Source organism: Ochotona curzoniae, unplaced genomic scaffold (assembly GCF_017591425.1).
Source record: "Ochotona curzoniae isolate NIBS_2020 unplaced genomic scaffold, NIBS_Ocur_1.0 contig_48, whole genome shotgun sequence".
NCBI classification, from domain to species: domain Eukaryota; kingdom Metazoa; phylum Chordata; class Mammalia; order Lagomorpha; family Ochotonidae; genus Ochotona; species Ochotona curzoniae.
Window position 1 is genome coordinate 59,391 of NW_024466391.1, and position 24,038 is coordinate 83,428.

The 24,038-nt window shown below is 51.9% G+C and overlaps 1 protein-coding gene across 2 annotated transcripts in view; it reads right to left on the reverse strand.

The window, feature by feature from the left end:
• The window catches only part of LOC121161627 (bone morphogenetic protein 7-like), a 68,996-nt gene that overhangs the window by 3,727 nt on the left and 41,231 nt on the right, over nt 1-24,038 (reverse strand). For both annotated transcript variants that reach the window (XM_040988139.1, XM_040988138.1), the window contains exons 3-4: nt 21,216-21,364; nt 2,666-2,863 (exon numbers count right to left, since the gene is read on the reverse strand). In XM_040988139.1, the coding sequence (XP_040844073.1) occupies nt 2,666-2,863; nt 21,216-21,364 (347 nt within the window). The remainder of the gene's footprint in view (nt 1-2,665; nt 2,864-21,215; nt 21,365-24,038) is intronic.

Sequence of the window (24,038 nt, forward strand, 5' to 3'; positions counted from 1 at the left end):
ATGGTCCCAGCTGGGGGCTATACAGATGCAGCCCTTTGCCCTTCATTCCCTTGCGAGAGTGCCAGGACCCAGGAGAGACCTGGCTGCAGTGGAATTAGCCGGCACTTGCGACTGGTACCTCTGTCAAAGCCCTGGCTTGGAGTTGCCCTGCATCTGCTCTGCTCCCACTATTCCCACTCGGAGCCCTGCAGGACAGGAATCTATCCGCGACAAAGTTCAGACCCAAGACGTGTGGGCGCTTTCTGTGGAGTGAAGTGGCCAGGCCCCAAGAGGAAGCCTGGTTCCACCCACCCTTCCAAGTCCCCTCCCTGGTCTCAGCCTTTGTGGCTTCCTCTCCTCCCCCAATGGTGACAGGAATCCCTCCTCTGCACCATGAACCTCTGCCCCTCGGACCCCACCTTCCTGAGCACTGCCCTCATGGTGCCCGCCTCTCTGTTCACGTCCCACAGGAAGCTGCAGTCCCCAGAAGGGGCCCATACCCCAGATGCTGTCCTGGTTCAGGGCCAAGTGAGTAACAGCCCCCTCCCCTCTCCCGCCCCTCTCTCTGAAACAGCTGCTTCAGCACCCAGGGGTTCAGCACATAGAGGGCTTCCAAGCGCAAACCAGGGCTCGCGTGGGTTTTTATTGTATGGGGTGGGATTTCAGATCCTTTTGAAAAGCCTGAAAACACAAGAGAGTCACCTGCTGGGACAGACCCCCTAGATTACTCCACAGCCTGGAGCCACAGGAACCCCCGCAAGGGGCATTGGGGGCAGCTGACCAACCACAGCAGATCTCATTTGCCCTGGGAAAGCTAACTGCACAGAAATTTCATGACAGGGGAGGTGGTAGGAGTCTGGGGACTGTCGCTGCCACTTCTGCCGCTGCCGCTTCTGCTGCCCCACCATGCCCCAGGCCCATGAGCTGGGAGAGCTAGAGCCAGCACAGGGCCCCCTGTGGCTGGCTAAGCTGGTTGGTGCCCAGACCCACCCTGCCTCGGGTTCAGCTGGAACTCATGGGCAGGACTAGGATCTGCCTCTGAACCCACCCAAGGCCTGGGCAACACTGGGTGACAGCAGTGTCAGGGGGTTCAGGGGAGAGAGCCTGCCCACCTTCCTCATCTGGAGGACCTCATGATCGCCTCAGCCAGCAGAGCAGCACCCCGCACTCTCACATCTCTGATCACGGGGAGGAACTGTGCTCTCCGAGAAAGGTACCAGACTCCAGGATCGTCTGGATCTGCCTGGGTGACCAGAGCTGATTTCAAGGTCAGCTGAAAGACAACTCCACAGGCAGCATTAACTGCCTTGCCCGGTACAGCAGTGTGTTCACGGGCTCCACAGACGAGCACAGAGACACAACTCAGCGCTGTTATTCTGGTTGTTCTCACACAACTTCCCAGGAATTAGGACCAAGAGCCCCAGGTGGCCATTCCCTGAACTAGGGGTGAGGGATGTGTAGAGCCACACGCAGGACAGCCTTGATCCAGCTGCTCGTCTGTGAAGTCCCCTGGGAAGCGGACTGCAGGGAGGCAATAATCTACTGAAAGCCTTATCTCCAGTCCCCTGGGAGAATCAAATGCATCTCGGACAAATGGGGGCACTGACCCTTACAGAGCAGGACAGACAGGTGCTGGGGGAGGAGGCCTCAGCTGACCCCGGTACAGGAAGGCTGTACCCATGCCTTGGCCCCCAAACTCAAGATCTGAATGCAACCTAGCAACCTCAGTCTACCAGGGGCATCCAAGTGCCCAACTGGTCTGCTGGGGAAGGACCACACCCCTCCAAGCCTCCGCGGAATCATCAGAACCAGCCTCCAGGGTTGTAGGGAGGCTGGTGGACTGCCCGGGCTCGGGGCACCCATCCCCGAGCTGCTACAGGCTTGCTCCATGCTCTCGGACCAGCTCCTTGTACCCTCTGTACAACGGAAGACTCCAGAACTGCAGAGCCTGGCTCACATGGCGGCGCAGTGTGTCAGACTGCCATCAGTGACAACGGTATCCATACTGGAGCATAGGTTCAACTCCTGGCAGCTCCATTTCCAGTCTAACGTCCTTTTCATGTGCATGGGAAAGCACAAGAGGATGAAGTCCTTGGTCCCCTGCCCACCCACATAAGGCCCCAATTGCAATTCTGGCTCAGCCCTGGTGGGTGCAACCATTTAGAGAGTGAAGTGGTGTGTGTGTCTGTGTGTGCTCCTTTTTTTTTTTTTTTTTTTTGGTCACTCTGCCTTCCAAATAAATCAAATCTTGCAAAAGAAAGAACTACAGGGTGCACATGCTGCCAAGCTCTGCCTGTGTTTATCCTGGAACTGTGTGCAATGAGAAGTTACCTTTCTAAATTTGAAAATTACAGTAAAGCAAACCTTAACATATTCCCCCAAAACAGGTACCAGAAAGCCCTCCCAGCCATACTTAGCAGGTGCCGGAATCTGCCACAGGTGTCAGCTGCTTCGCAAGCCCCTTCTTCCTCCCAAGGCATCCCACTACCATCTCCCCACACAGGCCTCCTTCACATCGTGTGACCAACACATGATCGAGGGTTTACTCCTTGTGTTTCAAATGAGTGCGCTGTTTCTACAGAATGAAGATGGTGAGCTCTGAGCAGGAGGGGCAGCAGCTCTGGGGAGCCCCTGCACAGATTTCCAAGCCCTCCTCCTCCAGGCGTCGCAGGGAGTTGTGTCATACCCGCCACATTGGTCACCCTCAGGACCTCCTGGTTCTTGGGTGGCTTGGAGCGGTTCTGGCTGCGCTGCTTGCCCCCTGTGGAGCAGATGCTTCGCAAGTGGACCTCCATGGCCTTGAAGAATGCCACCATGAAAGGCTGATTGTTCTGGTTCCCCTGTCGCCCGATCAGGCCTGCCAACTTGGGGTTGATGCTCTGCCCTAGAGCGGAAACAGTTAAGAGCAACAAAAAGCAGTTAGGGGAAGGCTGTACACACCTCACCACACGTCCACACATGCACACTGGCCACCCAGCAGGGCCAGGAGCTGCTGAAGGCACATGGAATGCAGCTGACCACAGAACAAGAAACAATAATTCTCCAGGCTCCCGTGCTTCTGGCAGGGATCCCACAAAGACACAAATGTGTGCAGTGCAACACAGAACTAGGGAGGGACAGGGAGCCACACCGAGCCAGACAGTCTTAGGCTAGTGAGATCCAAGTCTAACCCACCTCATTTCAAAGCGTGGGACATAACCCTGCTTCATGCCAAGGAAGGCGGGGACCATGGCCAAGGACCCAGCTGACCACACAGGGGCCTTGTGAGCACTCGAGGCTGGGGAAGAGTGAGGAGGCAGAGGGGGCAGAGGAGTGATGGGGGCAAGGAAGGCAGCTGGCAGGGGCAGTCTCAGACCCAGCAGGTATCTCCTGAGGGTTGTTAACTGGCTTGGTTCATATCCCTAGAACCCACGTCTACCCAGAGCCCCAGGATGTGTCTTGATGAAGAAATTGAGCCTCTGGCTATCAGAAGTATAGCCAATCGCATGCTGTAGTCATGCATCCTGCCACTGGGACTTGGGACGTGACTTCCCAAGGATGCTGCGAGGGCAGGGACCACCTCTGGCTGTCCCCTGGAGATGGATAGCAAGAGTTGAGTCGGAAGTAGGGAGATGAGACCCCATGGTACCGGAGCAAGGCTGGCATGAAGTCAAAGAGAAATGATCACAGTGCCTTTAGAAATACACCTTGAGACTTTATTCTGCCATTAACTCTCAGTTTTGAAGTAATTATGGACTCACAGGACATTGAGAAATGAGATGTGTGCCCTTCACCCAGTGAAGTCCTGGGCAACCAAAGGACAACTGACATAGCCCTGAACAGGCCCAGGATGACTTTTGGGTGCATTTTGAAAGGAAATTGATCAGATTTGCAGAGAGGGTCCCATGGGACTGAGAAAGGGGCCGGGGTATACGGAGGAGAGTTGACCACGGTGAGGAAGTAAATCAGCCAACCAAGTCCACGTTGGTTCAGCAGCCATAGTTGGAAATACCTCTCTGACGCCCAGGGACCCTGGCAGGGCATCCAGAGCCCGTGCTTGGCAGGCCTGCGGAAGCAGTAAGCAGGTCCCAGGCCATCCTTCCTGGGCTCCAAAGCCTACATCTGTCACAGGGCAAATGCAGCTGCCAGCAGTGCTCCAGAAAAGCAGGCTTGGGGCAGTGGTCTGGCCAGAGCAACGTGCTCATGGGTGTCCCCAGGGAGATGGGGTTTGAAGATGGGAGGCTGAGCAGGCTTATATGGGAGGAGCAGATCGCTGGACAGGCAGTTGAGGGAGGGGTCCAGATGTCTCAGATGCCAGGGAGGTCAGGCCAACGTGGCCACAACTGCACAGTAGTGCCCAGTACTAAAAGACCAGGATGGAGGAAGGGGGACATCAGGAGAATGTAGGGTCTCAGAGACCAAGGAGGCAGTGGAAGAAACAGTCTATGCCGTGTTCTGCCAGTGACACCAAGAAGGGACTCTGTCCATCTGTCCACAGATTCAGCCATTTGTCCATCCATCTACCCACCTGTCCATCTATTCATCCACCCCCATCTCTCCATTCATCTATCCATTTACCCATCTGACCTCCCATCCATCCATCCCTTTGACGATGATGAGCTATTGGAAAACATGTTTCATATTATGTCGAGGAGTATTCCAAAGTCTGCCCCTCACAACAGAACAAGCCCAGAGAGGCTGAGCGACCCATCAACCCAGTGAGAAGCAACAAGCAGAATCCGAGACCAGACCAGGCTAACTGAGCCAGGCTGTCTAACCACTACAGTCAGGACATCCTGGCTCAGGGAGCGGGACCAGCAAATAGGGCTGGTGGCCTGTAGCAGCCATGACTTGTGGGGGGGGAGCCACATCTGGAACCAACTTCACCTGAGCCCCCCAGATGGGCCAGAAGTCAAGACAGCCGGCCTCCAAGACCAGTGTCACACTGGGGCTTCACCTCCGTTTTTCACCAATTAACATTTAAAACAAATTCCCCCCTGCTCTACTATTTTCCCTGTTAGCATTGGGCTTTCCTGCATTCTTGTGCGGGGTTTCTTTGAGTTAATCAGTCCATAATTTGCACGATTCTATAAAAGAACCCATTAAAGCTGAGCCCCAGGAATTGTGTTTCCCCCTGGAAGGCTTTTAGGGTAAAATAAAAATGCCTGACCTGGAAGCCTGATGCTGATCCAGAAACTGGAGAGCCCAGCTCTGCCAACAGCCCCTCTGCACCTCTGGGCCAGGGTGTCTACCTTGCTCTCGCAGTAGCTGGGACAACCACGTCCAGGGAAGGAAGAGAATATCGAGGTGCAAACCTGCACCTGTTACTGGGTGTGTGGCCTGAGAGAGGTGAGGCTGCCAGCAGTGCCCCAGTGTCCTCATCTGGGAACTGGGGATGCAGCTATTCCCTTCTGACTGAGTAGCCAGCCCCAATGTCGCACAGGCAGCTCTGCCCCAGCCTTCCAGGTGACACCGGGGGCTCTGGATGATGACCTACTAAATGCATTGCCAACAGCCAACCATCCTGTGCTCAACCCAGCTGTTGGCAATGCCCACGTTGCCACATACCCCAAGCCGAGCGGAGGGACTAGGGTTATGAGACAGACAAGACAGACAACACACACAACACACAGAGGCTCATTCTTGTGAAGTGAAGCCCTTTATTCAAAGTCGAACTGCTCTTATATAGTTTATTTGGCCCCTCCCAGCACTTTCCCAATGCTTAAGCAACACCTAAGCTCCCCCGAGGATGTGCAAAAAGGGGAAGCAGGAAGGAGGGAAATTGCAGTCAAGCCAGGGGCTAAATGTATCAGGCCATGATTGCTCTTCCTGTTACACCTTGAGAACCAAGCTAAGCTGTGGAGTTAACCCTTGGGAGACTGGGGCCTACACCCAGCCCCGCAGGGTGCACATCCCAGCACTTCACTCTCAAAAAAGCAGCAAGACTCTGGGGGACTGAGACCTCTAGCCAGCCAGCAGCAGAGGCAGGACATGAATGCTGTCCTGTGGAGCACCAGCACCCATGCCCCAGCCAGCCTGCTGCAGGGCTCTGAGCACGCCCAGGCCTCCTCCTGGACCACCTTGCATGCCTACAGACATAGTTGGAGCCAAGCAGGGTGGAAGGCTGTTCAACGTGGGACAGGAGCCACTCATGAGCACCAAGCCACAGTGAACCGGCAAGCTGAGGGCCACAAGGACGGTTCTCTCCCAGGACCAGTCCTCTTTTCTGCCTGGCTGTCCTCAGAAGTTCAAATACTCAACCACAGTTATTGGAATGATATGGAGAAAAGACGTTGAGCTGGGTAAGCCCCTGCTCTCAACTCCAGGTTTCTCCCATAGTGTTGGAGGTTATGTGGCCTCGTGGCTGCAAACAGGAATCCCCCACTCAGAACCCATTTTGGGGAACAGCCCCTTGTACATGCCTGGACACTGGGAGTGGACACAGAATTCACAGCACAGTGCAGAACAAAACCAGTGGCAGCAGAAGATCAAACCCAGCACATGGCCTTAGGGATTCATCCACCCCGTGCAGCTGGCACCCACATGCAAGCATGGGTAATTCCACATGAAATTGTTTGTGATGTGCACATGGGCTGATCCCCCCATCAACCAGACTCATGGCCACCTCCAGCCTAAAGGCTGCCCTCGTCAATTTTACCCCAAGTTCGAACAAGTCGAGTTCAGAGCCAGCAGAAACTGAGCAAGCCAGGGTTCTGGGGAGGATGAGGGACAGGAAATCCCTGCATGGGCTGCAGAGGAGCAGAGCACACAGCACCCAGTACCTGTGTGGAGGGCCAGACAACTTCAGCTCTAGTCCGCCTGTGCAGTCATTTCATCTGAGTACTTGTCTTTCACATGAGTCATAGCAAGGGTAGAGGTAACACGGTGTAAGGCATAGTACTGGGAGAGTGTACTGATTAGCCTAAGGAGTAAGACAAAACACACAAAATGTACAACTTTGGAAAGCTGGGAAAGTTTCACATGGTAGCTGAGAGTAAGCTTTAAAAAAAAATCTGAAGATTTTCCCAATTGCCAAATTTTATGAATAAAAAAAAAGGATACCAAGCTGAAATCTGAATTTTAGCTAAATAAAGGTTTGCAATAAATGGGATATAGTTAAAATGAGCAATTACCTGTATTCTAATATTGTAATTTAAGGCGGGTGTTGTGACTTAGCAAGTCACCACTTGGATTACCCACTCCCCACACTGGAGTCTTGGCTCCCCTGCTAATGCACGTGGGAAGGCAGCAGACGGCCCAGGTGCTGGGGTCCCTGTTACCCCTGTGGAGTCCCAGCTGCAATGCTAAGCTCCCAGCTCCAGCCCGGCCCTGGCCTGGCTGCTGGAACACAGCATGTGTTATGACCCTATTTCTTGGGGAAATGACCTGTGTGTATATATATGTGATTCTTTCCAATAAGAAACTCTTAAGAAATAATACTTTATATCTAGCTGGCGTATTTTATTTGCTAAGGAATTCTCCTTAGGGTAGGGACAGATGTGTTGGGCTGGGGGTGGGGGAGCCCTCTGCTCCTGGAGTGGGGTGGCACTGTCTAGTCTGATGTATGGGCAAGTTGGGTCATCAGTTCCTTCTTTGGTGGGATTCTTGACTTTCCTGCCAGATTGCCTGATAGGATTAACGTTCATTTTTCTGCCTTTTACATTTTAGCTCTTAAATGAACACACAATGAAGCAAGGCATGCAAGCCCACGTCAGCACAGGTGCAGACTTGCGCAAGCACCATTGCCATCAGGCACTGGGCAGCTCCTACACCCCCAAACAATTGCTCCGTGCTGGCTTTTCAACCAGGGAGGGCGTGTTCCCCAGGTGGCAGTGCCTGGAGACAGTTCAGGTGACTGCTGCTGGGTAGCCGTGTCTGGCACTGATTGAGTTGAAGCCAGGGAAGTCCTAAGCATCCAACAACACACAGAGCGGCCCTCCCTGTCACGCAGGGTGTGTCCTGATGGAGAAGCTGTGCTTGGCAGTCATGCCTTGTCCAGATGCCAGCCTCAGGCACACCCAGCTGACATCCCCACAAGCTGTGCATCTTCTCAACACTCCAGTGTCATTTGCCTAAGCCTGCACCTTGTCCCTCCTTTTCCAGCTTGAGTGATGGCTCTGGGATGGGACCATGTGGTGACATGTCAGTCATGCTTGTTGAATACTGAGTGGACTCCCAGGGATGTGAAAAATCTGTGTTTCCTGGAGAAGGACATTTGGCTGTGTCCAGTCTGGGTGGCTGAGGAAGTGCTCAAAAACATTTTCTATGGGGCTCTGGTTATTTTCCTGATGTGGCACAAGTAAGTCACCCTTTGTACACTTGTGCTGCTCAGTCCCTGCTGTGGCTTCAGAGCCATCTGTTCAAGAGCCTGGAGAGGCCCTGGAAACCACCTGATGTGGCCCTGCCTTGAGGCCCAAGTGGGGTAGAGTTGAATGAGGCAGGTGCGCCAGGTGCATACCTGGCAGGCAGACCCCGCCTCCAGCTCCCCAGGCTTCCATCCGCCCTCGGAGACCGTGCAGCAGACCCCTTCCGCTTTGGGAACAGCCCATTCCAAATCCCACAGGATACTCAGTTGAAGGCAGGTGCACAAAGACACAAGCTTTCTTCCTCCTGCCTCTTCCTTGCCTGGACACCTGGGGCCAGCTACTTGGCCGACTGCAGCATGATAAGCTCCAGACCTAAGTTCAGCACAAGATGACGGAGCCACAGCAGGCAAGTCCTGACCTCCACTGACCCTGCAGCCCAGTGAGCAAACCACGGCCCGCAGGCCATGTCCAGACCCCTGCCTGCTTCTGCAAATGAAGCCTTCCTAAAATACAGCCCAGGCATGACCATCTGCATTTTGATGCAAAAAGTCAGGAGTTGGGGTGGTTTTAAGATGGCCGACGTAGGAGGAAGGCTGTGAGGGAGCGTCCAATGAGAGAGGGATAGAGCGCTACAGAAGCAGCAAAGAGGAACAGCAGGGAACCGCAGGGAGAGGTCCGTGAAGCTCCCTGGGACAGTGTGGAGCCAAAAAGATCCACACAACTTGGAAGAACAACGAGAACGGAGCAGGGCAAAGGTAGAGAAACCGACATCCCACTCCAGACCTGCTGAGTCACTTTTGAAAACGGCCTGACGGGAAACGCGGCCAGCTCGGAGACAGGGAAATCGGAGGGATCGTCGCTGGCGGAGAGCAGCAGAGGCAGACTGCAACAGCCGGACGTTTGGTGAGCAAAGGGTTAACATAACAGCCTCCGCATTCCTCACCACCTGCTGAGGTTCCAGCCTCTGAGAACGCGGGGCAGGCAGCCTGAAACTGTCAGGTCTGTGCCTTGGGAACTACGCATAGTGGTGTTGGTGGCTGAGGGGGCCCCGGGAAGGCGCCTCAGATGTTCCTGTGCTGAGGGGGCCAGTGCGTCTCGGTGTGCAGAGGCTGCTGGCGAGGGTCTGGAGACCCCCACACCCTACCTGGTGGGTGCGTGAGAACACCAGAAGGCCTCTGAATGCTGCCCCGAGTGGGCTGGGCGGTCCCGCCTGCAGCAGCCGCCTCCACAGCGCAGCTGTCAGGTGTCAGGAGGGCTCTGAGTTTTGGGAAGTGTAACGCTGTGTGTCTCTGACACGCAGGTACCACTCCCATAGTGTGAACTGCTCACTTCTCGCCTCCCACCCCGCAGTTCTGAGCGTGGGTGACCCACCAGGAGAGCTCTGAAAACTCCTGCACCACACTGACACGGTGCGAACCTGCCGTGAAATCATTATAACAGGGCGCCTGGGCCACTCCTCCGCTAAGGGCCTGTGTGGGGGAGCCACACGGGAGCAGGGGCTCTGAACACCCACACACCACGAGTGGTGGATTCACTGCACAAGAGCCACGCCTGGAAAGTGCCTCACCCACAGTCCCGTGTGCGGGAGACGCACCAGGTGGGCTCTGAAAAACCCTGCAGTCCCTGACACGGAGAACGCAGGGAGAAAGCACATAAAACCTTCTACGCCCTGTGGATTCCCGCACAGGGGGCACACCCAGAGAGCGCCTCCATACCTCCACGCCCTGGGGTGTCACACCTGTAGAAGAGGTGCCCAGAGTGTTCCTGGAATCCACTGGGCCCCCAAGGTGGTGCTCTACAGCCCCGGGCCCTGAGAACGCACCAACGGTGCCTTGAAAATTACCACGCCCGGCAACACCACGCCTGCAGGCTCCAATCTCTACAGGAAAGCACCTGACAGCCCCTCAACACACGTGTCCATTTGCCTCACCAGAATACACCAACGCAATGGGAAAAACCACCAGAAAGAGTTGTGCTCCAGATGAAAGAGCCAGCACCCCACCAAACAAGGGCCAAAAGCCATTATCAATATTGGCGATACGAGATGAAGACATGGAAGTGTTACCAGCAAAGGAATTGATGAAAATAATGCTAAAATTTCTCAGAGACGTGGACACAAAGCTGGAAGACCTCCAGAACCGCATAATCACTGAAATACAACAAATCAAAACCAAACTGGATGCCGAAGATAATAAAATTGAAAGTCTCATCAACAGAATAAATGCGGCAGAGGAAAGGATCTCTGAAACAGAAGACACACAAAATGAAGGTGCCCAGCGAATTAAACAGCTGGAGACAAACCTCAGCAAAACTAATAAAATGATGCAAGAGATGAAGGATTACCTTAGAAAATTGAATATTCGGATCATCGGCCTCCCCGAGGGAGTAGAAAGAGAATCTGGGATGCAAGCAGTGCTTGATGAAATTATACAGGAAAATTTCCAAAACACTTGGAACACGAACCCACCCCGCATACAGGATGGACAGAGAACTCCCAACAGACATGATCCAAAGAGATCTTCACCCAGACACACGGTGCTCAAGTTCTACTCCAATGAAGACAAAGAAGGAATCCTGAGACAAGTACGAAGTAGAGAAAAGATCACATACAGGGGAAAACCCATCAGAATCACTGCTGACTTCTCCGAAGAGACCCTACAAGCAAGGAGAGAATGGACAAAGATCTTCCAAGTCCTGAAACAAAACAACTGTCAACCAAAAATAATCTACCCAGCAAAGATCTCATTTGTATTTGAGAACGAAATCAGATACTTCAATAGCAAAGAAAAACTAGAAGAATATGTCTACACAAAACCAGCCCTGCAAAGTCTCCTTAGAAATGCGCTAGTCCCGGACAAAAAGGAGGCAAATCACAAACAAAGTTGGCAAATAAGAAGGTCTCCAAACTAAAGGCCGCACAAACAAGACAATTACATAGGCAACAACACACACACAACACAATCACATGGCAGGGCAAAATTGCAACCTCTCAATTTTAACTCTCAACACAAATGGTCTAAATTCACCAATCAAAAGACAGAGATTAATAGAATGGATCATCAAACAAGACCCAACCATCTGTTGCCTACAAGAAACGCATCTAACCAGAAAGGATGCAAAGAAACTGAAAGTGAAGGGATGGAAAAAGATATTTCACGCTAATAGACGAGAAAAAAAAGCTGGGGTAGCTATCCTAATTTCAGACGAGATAGATTTCATTCTAACTAACATCAAAAGAGACAGGGAAGGCCATTTTATACTGGTGAAAGGAATGATCCATCAAGAAGCAATCACCATCATTAATGTTTATGCACCGAATCTTAATGCACCTAGTTACGTAAAGCAATTACTTACAGACTTAAGGGAAGACATAGACACCCGCACAATTCTTGTAGGCGATCTCAACACACCTCTAACAACAATGGACCGGTCTACGAAACAAAAACTCAACAAAGAAACAACAGAGCTCACACAAACAATAGAACAACTGGACTTAGTAGACATATATAGAACTTTTTATCCTAAGGCCACAGATTATACATTCTTCTCAGCGGTGCATGGCACCTTCTCCAGAATCGACCACATGATAGGACATAAAGCGAATCTAAACAACTTCCAAAACATTAGTATCATACCATGTACCCTCTCAGACCACCATGGGATGAAACTGGAAATCAACAACTCAAAACTCCCCAGGAAGTATAGGCACTCTTGGAAATTGAACAATATGCTATTAAACGAACATTGGGTCAGAGAAGAAATCAAAGATGAGATCAAAAAATTTATGGAAACCAATGAAAACTCTGATACAACATTCCAAAACTTGTGGGACACCGCCAAAGCAGTGCTACGAGGTAGATTCATTGCAATCGGAGCGCATGTCAAGGCCCAAGAAAGACGCCAAATACAGGAACTAACCTCACACCTCCAGGATCTGGAAAAACAGCAGCAGAAGAGTCCCACGCACAATAGGAAACAAGAAATCATCAAAACAAGGGAGGAGATAAACCAAATAGAAATCAAAAAAACTATACATAAAATCAACAAATCAAAAAGTTGGTTTTTTGAGAAAATAAACAAAATAGACACTCCACTGGCCCGATTGACCAAAAAAAAAAAAAAAAAAACAAGAGAAAGTGAGAATCAATAGCATTAAAGATGACAAAGGCAACATAACAACAGACACTGCAACCATTAAGAAAATAATTAGAAATTACTACAAAGAACTGTACTCCCACAAATTTGAGGACCACCAAGAAATAGAAAAGTTCTTGGACTCCCACCACTTACCAAAACTCAGTCCGGAGGCAACTGCAGAATTAAATAAACCCATAACCGAGGTAGAGATTGAAACAGTCATCAAGGATCTCCCAACGAAAAAAAGCCCAGGCCCAGACGGCTTCACTACAGAATTCTAGAAAACATTCTGAACAGAACTAACCCCAATCCTCTACAAGCTCTTCAAAACAATAGAGGAGGAAGCAACCCTCCCAAACTCATTCTATGAAGCCAACATCACCTTAATCCCAAAACCGGACAGAGAACCATCAGAGAAGGAAAACGACAGACCTATTTCTCTGATGAACATTGATGCTAAAATTCTCAACAAAATCCTAGCCAATAGAATTCAAAAAATCATCAGACAGATCATTCATCCGGATCAAGTAGGATTCATCCCTGGAATGCAGGGATGGTTCAACATTCGGAAATCCATAAATGTTATAAACCATATCCAAAAACTGCAAAACAAGAACCACATAATAGTTTCAATAGATGCAGAAAAAGCTTTTGCCAAAATCCAACAGCTCTTCATGCTAAAAACTCTAGCCAAAGTAGGCATAGATGGGAAAATCCACAACATAATCAAAGCAATTTATGAAAAACCCAATGCCAGTATCATACTGAATGGAGAAAAGCTAGAACCCTTCCCACTGAGATCTGGAACAAGACAAGGGTGCCCGCTATCACCACTGCTATTCAACATAGTCCTAGAGGTACTTGCAGAGGCCATAAGACAAGAAAAAGAAATCAAAGGCATGCGTATAGGAAACGAAGAAGTCAAGCTTTCACTATATGCAGATGACATAATCCTATACATAGAAAAACCAGGAGACTCAATACAGAAACTGCTAGAACTTATACGAGAGTTTGGCAGAGTGGCGGGGTACAAAATTAACGAACGAAAATCAATAGCCATAGTGTACGCAAATAACACCAAGATGGAAGAAGATCTAACCAACAGGATACCATTCAAAATAGCAGAGAGAAGTATGAAGTATTTGGGAATAAATCTAACCAAAAGCGTAGGAGACCTATTCGAAGAAAACTACAAACTATTTAAAAAGGAAATTGAACAAAACCTCAAAAGATGGAATAACATCCCGTGCTCCTGGATAGGCAAAATCAATATCATTAAAATGTCTATACTACCACAAGCAATATACATTTTCAACGCAATTCCAATCAAATTGCCCAAAACATTCTTCACGGAACTGGATACAATGATTCAAAAGTTCATCTGGAAACACAAAATACCACGAATAGCTAGAACCATCCTGAAGAATAAGAAATTAGCAGGGGGAATCACAATCCCGGACCTCTGGACATACTATAGAGCAGTGGTTATCAAAACAGCCTGGTACTGGCACAAAGACAGAAAGGAAGATCAATGGAATAGAATAGAAGCACCAAAAGGGAACCCACACAAATACAGCCAATTAATCTTTGACAAAAAGACCAATGACAGCTCAAGCAAGTGGGAAGGCCTCTTTAGTAAATGTTGTTGGGACAACTGGCTGATAGCCTGTAGAAACAAAAAAATAGACCCACATCTATCACCATACACTAAGATCCAATCTACATGGATAAAAGACCTAAACCTACATCCAGAAACCTTCAAACTCTTGCAAGAAAATGTAGGAAATACCCTGCAAGACCTAGGAGTAGGTCCCGACTTTCTAAGAAGGACACCAAAAGCAATAGCAGTTGAGAACAGAATAAACAAATGGGACCTCATCAAACTAAGAAGCTTCTGTACAGCAAGGGAAACAATCAACAAAGTAAAAAAGCAACCCACAGAGTGGGAGAAGATCTTTGCACACGATATAGGCGATAGGGGGCTAATTTCCAGGATATACAAAGAACTTCAAAACAACCAAAAAACCAAAACAAACAAGCCACTCAAGAAATGGGCACGGGAAATGGGCAAACATTTCACAAAGGAACAAGTCCAAATGGCAAACAAACATATGAAAAAATGTTCCAGCTCCCTAGCAATAAGGGAAATCCAAATTAAAACATCGATGAGGTACCACCTAACACCAGTAAGATTGGCCCACATAAACAAGAACACCAACGACGCTTGCTGGCGAGGATGCAGGGAAAAGGGAACCCTACTCCACTGCTGGTGGAGCTGCAAATTGGTACAGCCTTTATGGAAATCAGTCTGGAGAACACTCAAACAACTCAAAATCTGCATACCATATGACCCAGCAATAGCACTCCTAGGAATATATCCAAAACACCTGTTTTACGACAAACCAACATGCATCCCTATGTTCATAGCAGCACAATCAGTAATTGCAAAAACATGGAAGCAACCGAAATGCCCATCAGCAGAAGATTGGATAAGAAAGCTTTGGTTCATCTACTGCATGGAATACTACTCAGCTATTAAAAAAAACAAAATGCAGTTCTTTGTGGCTAAATGGGCACAACTGGAAACTATAATGCTAAGGGAAATGAGCGAATCCCAAAAGATTAGATACCACATGTTTGCCTTGATTTAACCTGTAATTTTTTGTTTGGTTGTTTGTTATTTTTTGAACCTGTCATTGATACTGTCTCAACCCAGATGTTTCGAAGAATGGAACTTGCATTATTTTTAACATATTGTTTACCCAATACTATGTCAATTAATTCCATAATGTTGTATATTGATACTGAGGCCTTGTTGGGGCTTTTAACTGACCGGATCTTTACTCTGTTAGACCTATCTTCAGACCATAGAAGGTGTCCCCAAGAGGCCACTGAACTTATCTGGACAATAAGACGCTGAACTTTATGCTAGGCATGTGTTTGCAAGCAATGAATCTCAACTGAACTTGAACTATGGTTATGCAACAAGGTGGAGGAATCCACCATGGGGGGAGGGGTATGGGAGGGGTGGGGGGGAATCCCCAGCGCCTATAAAACTGTACTACATAATACAATGTAAGCAACAATAAAAAAAAATTTTTTTTAAAAAAAGACATGAGTTGTACAAGTGAGTGTCAGCCCATCTACCAAGATACCATGTGGTTATGCTCCACATCAGCTGCCATTGTGTTCAGTTTGTAACAAAAACGAATAACCCGATAGGAGCTTGCCCCATGCCAGATGCCTGTCCCATGCCCTGCCCGTCACTGTAACCTCCCCAGGAGGAGTGACAGCACTGCACCTGGAAGTGATGGCACAAGTATGAAGTCAAGCACCCTGGCCAGCTGGGTCACAGGGCAGGCACAGAGCCCACCTATCTAATCACTGCACCATCACTAGTGAGTCTAGCCAGATGTCAGCAGAAAGGATCTCAAGACTCAGCATGCATGCCCAGGTATGGATGCAGGGCCTCTGGGTGCTGAAAATAGCAAGGATACCCAGAGGTGGATACAGGAAAGGCCTTCCGAGGGCCAGGGGAGCGTGCAGATGCAAGTGCCAGAAGGTAAGCTGGGGACAGGGGCGGCTGGTACATGGAGACCCCAATGTCACCCCCAGGTGGTCTCAGCAGAATCAGCTTACCCAGCCCAGTGGGGCTCAGTGAACCCTGGAAAGGCACTGAGAGCAGAGAAGGGACAGAAACCGCCCACAGAGCGTGCAGCCTCTCGGCTTTCTTGCGCTTCTTTGTTTTCCAGGCCCGGGGCCATTGGCTGCCCCTTGGAGGCCCACAGTGCAAGAATGTTCCTCATTAATTGCGGAAAACACATGCTTTCCAGCCACTTCTCTTGATGGACCCAGGCCGAGGGACAAGCGAGGACGCTGTTAACAGTCATGACATCTGCATGGCCTCCAACGCCCAGAACGGGCCTCATGCTTACCACCGCTGCCCACCAGCCCTGGCAGGATCAAACCTTGCTGCTAGTCACAGGCCCTTCTCACTCCATCTCTGGCCTCTGGACAAACAGGATGTGAGGCAATCACGGTGGCCAAGGCACCTGGGAGGCAGCGGCATCGTGGACGGGCTTGCTGGCCAGGCGGCTTTACAGGCTGTTTCCGTAGGCGCCACAGGGCAGAGCCTGACCTCCCCGGCTGCTGGGCAGGGCACCATGCTGAGACAGTCCACAGCCTCTGAGCCTCGAAACACAGTGCAATCCCACCCATTGAATCCAGGGTGGTCAAGAAGTGGGACAAGCCCTCTCTCATGGAGAGATGCTTGTGGGGGTTCTCTGCACACAGACCCCCACCAAACACACGTGCATCTGCTGTCCAGGATGGGATGTGAGAGAAGGTGTCATAGCCTTGCAGTAAGGACAGGTTGAATAAGGAGCTGTGACGGGGCAGCCGAAGTCAGGCCCAGACAAGTAGGGCTGATGGACGTGGCTTTCTTCTGAGATCGGGGGAGAAGGACCCAGTGAACCAGGGTAAGATGCTGGAGTCGAGGTCCTGGCAGCAAACAACTTGTGCGTGTCACGGCCGCGAGGGCAGGGAAGAAGAGGAGGGTGGCCCAGGATACGGATGTGATCATCAGCAGGACAGCGACAAGCGCCTCCCATTCTCCCAGCACCTGACAGGACCCCACCCTGCCCCGCAACCTGGGCACAGCAAGTCTATTCTCCCTTTCAGCTATTGCAGCACCTGTTACAGACCCTGTCCACAGCAGGTGCACACAGGTTCTTGTGCGGGGGATGCTTCCAGAGAGGGCAAAGAGACCCCATGAGCTGTGTCAGACCCTGAGATGTGGTGCCGGGGTCAGCCCCGTCCTTGTTTCCTTTCCCAGAAAGTAGGGTCCAGGGCCAAAAACCTATAGAAATGTGTTGGTGTCCCTTAAAATCAGAGGACAAAAAAAACCAAAAAAAAAAAAAAAACAAAACAAAAAACAAACAAACAAACAGAAAACAAAAAAAACCCCTCAGTATCAAAGGAAATGAACTACCAATCCAGCCAGGATTCTGTCCATCTCTGAATCAACATAGGTGTAAAAGATGCCATTCCAATCCTCTTACTGCAGTGAGAAGGCCCTGGGGTTTTCCAAGGTCCGTGCTGCAGGAAACCACCTCCCAGGGCAGGGGAAGGATCCACAGGGTCCTGGGCTCCCCAAGCTAACAGTCCCACCCTGAGTTTGAGTTCCCTACAGAGGGAGGGACTGGGGCCAGACTTTTCCCCAGAGCCAGGAGCTCATCAGCTCCCTGGAGTGCAACCTCAGAGATGTGACAGCATGCAGGCAGCAAGGGGTCATATGGGGACCACACAGCAACCCCAGCAGTGATGTCAAGAGTGTGGACAGTATGCCAGGCCTGGGGCCTGGCGCCTTCTGAAAAGTCATCCTCTCTACCTGCGCTGGTGCCCCTCTCCACCCCCTGGGCAGCTTTCTCCTCGCCCTGAGTCCCCAGCACCCATGTGGGGTGCAGGACACAGCTGCCCCTGTGGCTCAGCCATGAGCTGCCTGTCCTTCAATCTTCCTTAGCAAGAGATGTGCTGACAGCGGGCCGCCCCATCCCTGGGGAGATGATGAACCACAGGTGCTGTGGAGTTTCCGGGGTCCCTGCCTCCCCCATCATGGGGGCACAGGGAGCCAGGGCGGAAGCCAGCTGTGCTGCAGGGGTGAGTCACAGGAGGGCCGCAGGTGGGAAGAAGGAAGGCACGTACGCCTCCCACACTTCCCGGGTGGTCTCGGGAGGGCACCTCTGACCCTGAGACCTCCCGCCGGGGGCCAGATGGAAAGGAAAGGAGGGTTCCGTGGGGCCCTGGAGCTTTGAGGCCGCAGGAAAGTAGGCCTCATGGAAAGTCAGGCCTCCCAAGCATGGTATGCATGCCCACTGGCTAGGATGAAGGCAGCTGGCCTAGACAGCCATCATACATGCACCCATTGCCTGGGTGGGGAAATGAGGACCCTACAGGAGTCAGACCCCATGTCCCTGTAGCCGCCTGAGGACCCCTCTGCCTGGGGGAACAATGTAGCCCAGTGTCTATGAGGGGCTGCCCAGGGTAAGGCTCCTTGCACCCTGGAGAGGACCACAGCTCCAGTGCTGTTGCCCCAAGGGTGTTGAGGCCGCAATGCTGAGTTAGTCCTGGAAGGAGGGCCTCAGCAGGGACTGGGCCTCTGCAGTCAGTCCAGCTTGGCGCATCATCGGTGTGTTCCAAGCTGTGCGATGACCTTGACCTTCCCAGCATAGCCAGCATCTCTCCCTGGGAGGCATCTAATGGGAGAATCTAGAGGGCATCCGTCAGCTCAGGTGCCACCAACTTGCCAACAGGGACCGCCAACACCAGGCTCAGCTTTGCCAGAGTTGTCCCTGGCCAGGCCCCAGGTATCCATGAAGCTCACATGTTTCTGGGCTCTGTGTCAGTGTCCAGGCATGCTCTGTGCACCTCCAGGGCAGGAGCCGTGCTCAAGAACCAAATGGGGGAAAGCAAAGCTTCCAGAGCCTTCTGTGCAGGCTCACTGCGTCTCCACTCATCCCCAGGGAATGGAAACCTCTTTCAGCTGTGCAGCCCAACCACTTAGGGGGTGGTCCCTGCCCAATCCAGGCCTCCTGCGCATGCACAGTCCCTGGACATGCTAGGTCCCCAGGGACAGCACCCACACCCAACCCTGGTGCCCTAACCAGGAATGAAAAAGACAGGGGCAGCATGTCATGGGTATTGTCCACCTAGCATGGAAGCCTTGCCCTCACACCAGACAGTGAGCCGCAGAGCACGGCGAGGGGTCCCCAGGAGCCTCTGCCACCCTCCATCCCCAGGATGTTGATGACAGTATCTACCTGCCAAGTGGACACAAGAGGAGACAGTGATGACGGCACACTGAGTCCCACAGCCAGCACAGGCTGGGCATTGCTGCAGTGCACCTGCCCAAGCTGGGACTCGAACCTGGGCATCTGCTTCCGAACTGGGCTCTGACCCCTAGCCTGCGCTGCCTCGACAGACTCCAAGCCCTGTCCACAGCCTCGGGGGAAACAGAAGCTGGAAGCAAAGGGGCTCGTGGATGGGTTTAGGAGAGGAAGAAGACAGCAGGCCTGACACCAAGAGGAACTGGCCACAGAAACCAGGCTTGCCCGAGCCAGCGGGCAGGCAGCAGACACGAAGGCCCCGCCACAGTCAGGTTGGAGGCCAGAAGCCACAGGTCACTGACAGCAGCACTCAAGCTCACCGGTCACAGAACTTCATTTTTAGTTCTTCCCAATATTTCCTGCAGGTGCCTTGAAGGAGAAGCAATTGCGGGACTGTGTAGCACCTGCTAACTCAGGCTCCTCCACCCACTATTCCACAACAGTCACAACAGAAGGTGGACAAGGAAAAGCTCTGATGGGGCCCAGCGCAGTAGCCTGGTGGCTAAAGTCCTCTGCTTGAATGTGCCAAGATCCCATATGGGTGCCAGTTTGTGTCTGGCAGTCCCACTTCCCAATCAGCTCTCTGCTTGTGGCCTGGGAAAGCAGATGAGGATGGCCCAAAGCCTTGGGACCCTGCACCCGCGTGGGAGACCTGGAAGAAGCTCCTGGCTTTGGATTGGCTCAGCTCCAGCCATTAGGGCCATTTGAGGAGTAAACCAGCAGCTGGAAGATCTTTCTGTCTCTCCTTTTCTCTGTCTTTGAAAATTAAAGCCTTTTTTTTTTTAAAGGCTCTGATAAGTCCTGCAGAGACCTGTTTGGTTTACATGCCTTGGCATTCTTCATGCTGACATGAGCACGAGGCCTTTCCTTGTCCCTGGAGTACCTGCTGACATGGCATGGAGCACAGTTTGAGAAAGTCTGGCCTACAGTAGTGGCCACCAACTTCCTGTAAATCTATTTCCAAAAATAACTCATATTTTCAGTTTGGCAGGGCATGGGGTCTCTGTTATCATTCCTCAACTCTATTTAGAAAAAACCATTTATCCCTAGACGGAATGTTAACAAGTGAGCGTGGCTGCGTGCCACTGGCACATCATGTGTGGATGCCCAACTGTGAATGCCATGTCATGCTACATATGATGATAGCATTCTTCTAATTTTTTCCATGAAACAGTTCTTCCCACAGACAAAATCAAAACCAACAGGTGAGGGGCTGGTGCTGTGACCTCGAAGGTTAAGCTTCTGCCTGTCTGAGTGTCACTGCTCTGCTTCCCCAGCTGCCTGGGAAGGTGGCACAGGATGGTCCAAGTGACTGGACACCTGCCACCCATGTGGGACACCTGAGCTCCGTTAGCCAGGCCCAGCTCTAGCTAACACAGCCATGTGGGGAGTGTACCAACAGATGCAAGATATCTTTCTCTTTCTGTTACTCTGCCTTTCAAATGAATAAATAAATCTTAAAAAAAAAAAGGAGTCTGTACCAGGACCCCAGGGGCTCCACCTCACACAGACCAGGTCAAGGGAGGTCAGACAAGTCTGAGACCTTGAACCGGCAAGGTGGAGTGAAAGGACCCTCAGGTATTGCTGGGTATTCTTGTGAGTGCGTGAACACACGCTGTGTGCATATGTGCACAAATGAACAGCCCCAAGAGGGCAAATTGACAAACTTTTTGTAGCCCCAAGCAGACAAGCAGACACTTTCAGAACCTGATCTGAGTTTGAAAAGCTGCCGATGGCTCAGGTTTGCTGCTGCGGCTGGGAGACACCTGGAGCTGGGGGAAGGTGCTGTCCAAAGACTTGTGAGTGGGTGTCAGTTTGGAGGGGCCAGGGCAGCCTGCTTGCAGGGAAACAGGCACACACAGCCGAGAGCCTCCCGACGTGCAGTGGCATGAGTGCAGGCCAGTCAGTGGTGGCACTGCCAGGGACTCACCATCCAGAGTCTCCACTGAAAGCTGCAGGCCCAGGTTGTGGCGCGGGTTGACCACCCAGTGGTTGCTGGTGGCCGTGATGTCGAACACCAGCCACCCCTCCTCCGAGGCCCAGAGCGTGCGGCTGTCGAGCAGGAAGAGGTCTGAATCCCTGTGAGAGAGGAGAGACACAGGCTCTGCGTTAGCCAGGTCAGGGCCTCCTCTATGGAGCCCCTTGTGCCCCAGGTTGATGGACCACAAATCCAGGCAACAAAGAAAGGGAGTGCAGAAGAGACTGAGAGACACACATGGGGCTGCTATGAGTCAAGCCCACCTTGCAAGTGGTCAGGGGATCCCAGGGGACAGATTACAGGCAGGCAGGGGAGCGAAACAACAGCAACTGCATGACTTCTCATGTGCCTGGCACTGCCCCATGTACTCTCCATATGCCATCCCTCTCGATTCTCACGGTACTGAATTGTGGGACTAGCATCTCCACTCAGGACACAGGGAACCTGTGACTCGCCCAAGGCCAGTTAGCTAGGAAGCTGCCAAGCTTCCTAGATGGGTAGGATGATGGATGGATGGCAGACAGGCAGGTGGCTAGATGGATGGGGGAGGGTGGATGAATGACTGGCTGGGTGGACGACTGGATGGGTGGACGACTGGATGGGTGGACGACTGGATGGGGGGGATGACTGGATGGGTGGACGACTGGATGGGTGGACAGGTGCATTTTATATTTCCCACATAATAGAATTCTGGTATATAGGTCTTCGTAGCACTTTTAATTATTAGGATTCAGTTTCAATACTCTGATTCCTTCAATAGTCGGTCACCACATTTGATCCATCAGAGTGAGCCAAGCAGGTGGTAAAACAATGGACGACCCTAAGACCCTGACATGCTCTATCATTCATGGAGTCCCCTAATATTCCTGGGAACCCTAAGGCACTTTCTGTTCACACGTGAAGACATCAGACATGTCGACTATTCACTGAGCCCTCACACAAAGCCAGGCTCTGGGCTGCAATGCCTGAGCGGCATTGAGTCATTTGAGTCCTTCTGACAATTCCATGAAACATTTCACTTTGCCCACGCCACCAGGCAACTCTCACATTGAGGCTCAGAAAGGTGGAGCTGCTTGGCCAAGGTTATACCATGAGGACAGAATCCAGGCAGGACTGGAGCTCAGCCAGGCCAACGGCAAGCCCAAGCTTGCAACCACACACCAAGTTAGCTCTCTGGATATTACCCTTGCCCGGGGCCAGCTGTCACTATTTCCAAGCCTTTGGCACATCCAGCTCACAGTGACACAACACGCTCCAACTTCGCTGGAGCCAGGCAGGAGCTGTCCCCTTCAGTCGGCCCCAGCCTCCTTAGACACGGCTGCCAAGCATCCACGAGTGCTGCTGTGCAGCCCGCAGACCTCCAGGTCTGTAGACTGTAACTCAGGGGCTGAGCCAGAATCCATCTGACAGGCAGATGAAGAGAAAGTGCAAGGAAATACACCTGCAACCTTAGCCAATGTCTCTAACTTACAGACACCCACACAGGGATGAAGAGCCAGGCTTGGAAAACAGGAGCCGTGGCAGGCGGGCGGCATGTGGTAGTCTCCTTGGGCACAATGGGCTGCACTTCCACATCTCAAAGTCCAGGGGCATAGCCTGGAGCTGCCCCGGGCAGTACCACCAGACCCACCTGATGGATGCAGGGGGCACCCCACTGCACGCCCCAGAAACCCTGCTCTACAAGCCCCACTCCACATGTCTTGGAACCAACCTCTGAAGATCCTGGCCATACCATGGCTAGGATTGCAGACTTTGCGTCCCTCACACAGCCCACTGCCCCCAGCCAGCCGTGAGCCCTGCGAGAGGCGTTCCTGGCTTTAACACGGGGAGGTGACCTGGGCAGACTCCTGAGAGCTACACAAACCCCTGAAGACTGCAAATTAGATGTCCAAGTTCAAATGGAATCAAGATCCCAAGATCACAGTTCATGACCGCTGAGGTCTATTTCTTCCCAACAACCAGGCAGAGGCCGACTGGGAATCAATGTGAGGGATATCTACGTGGAACTTCAACTGTAAACATGAGTGTCCCTCCACCTCCATCTCTGGGTGACTGTCCCAGGCCAGGGGACCTCCAGCACGGCCCTGGTAGCAGCCAGCTGCTCTGCACAGCACAGTGGAGACAAAGGCCATCACCCCAGGTCAACATCTCCTCCTGACTCAGCCTCCGGGGAGCTCCGGGGGCCCTGTCGGCAACGCCCACGGCACAGAAGTCACAAACCTGGGGAGTGATTTTGCTGGAAAATTGGTGTTTACAGGAAAATGTGATCAGCTCTCAGGGCAAGCCATCACAGACAATCAAACAATGAATGGTCACCCAGGGAACTCCATGCGGCCTTTCAACACAGTGTGCCCTGCCAGGCGATACTAAGCATGGTGCGCTGCAGGCCAGGACACCCAGGGCCGGATGTGACAGGCTGGCGCTGACTCACCCATGATTCAACGTGAAGATGTTGGCTCCTCGCCTCCAAGTCATGGAGTCTGTACTGTGTTCTGAGCACAACTTCAGAGAGCCATCCCTACCTCTGCAGGTCTGGCAGAGGGGAGCCTCCCTGAGAAGGGGAGATCCCCGCCCAGGAAGAGGGGCCTGGAGCCATGACGAGCAGCCAATGCAGGTCAACAGCTGGGCAAGTGGGCAGCAGGAGCTGCTGCCTCCAACAACTTCCAAGAGTCCATGTGGGCAGGAGAGCTCCGGGCTCTGTGACATTTGTAGTGACACTAAATACAGTGGCCTGTGTGACCCAGGCCAGGAGAGAGCAGAGGTGGTTGAGGCGTG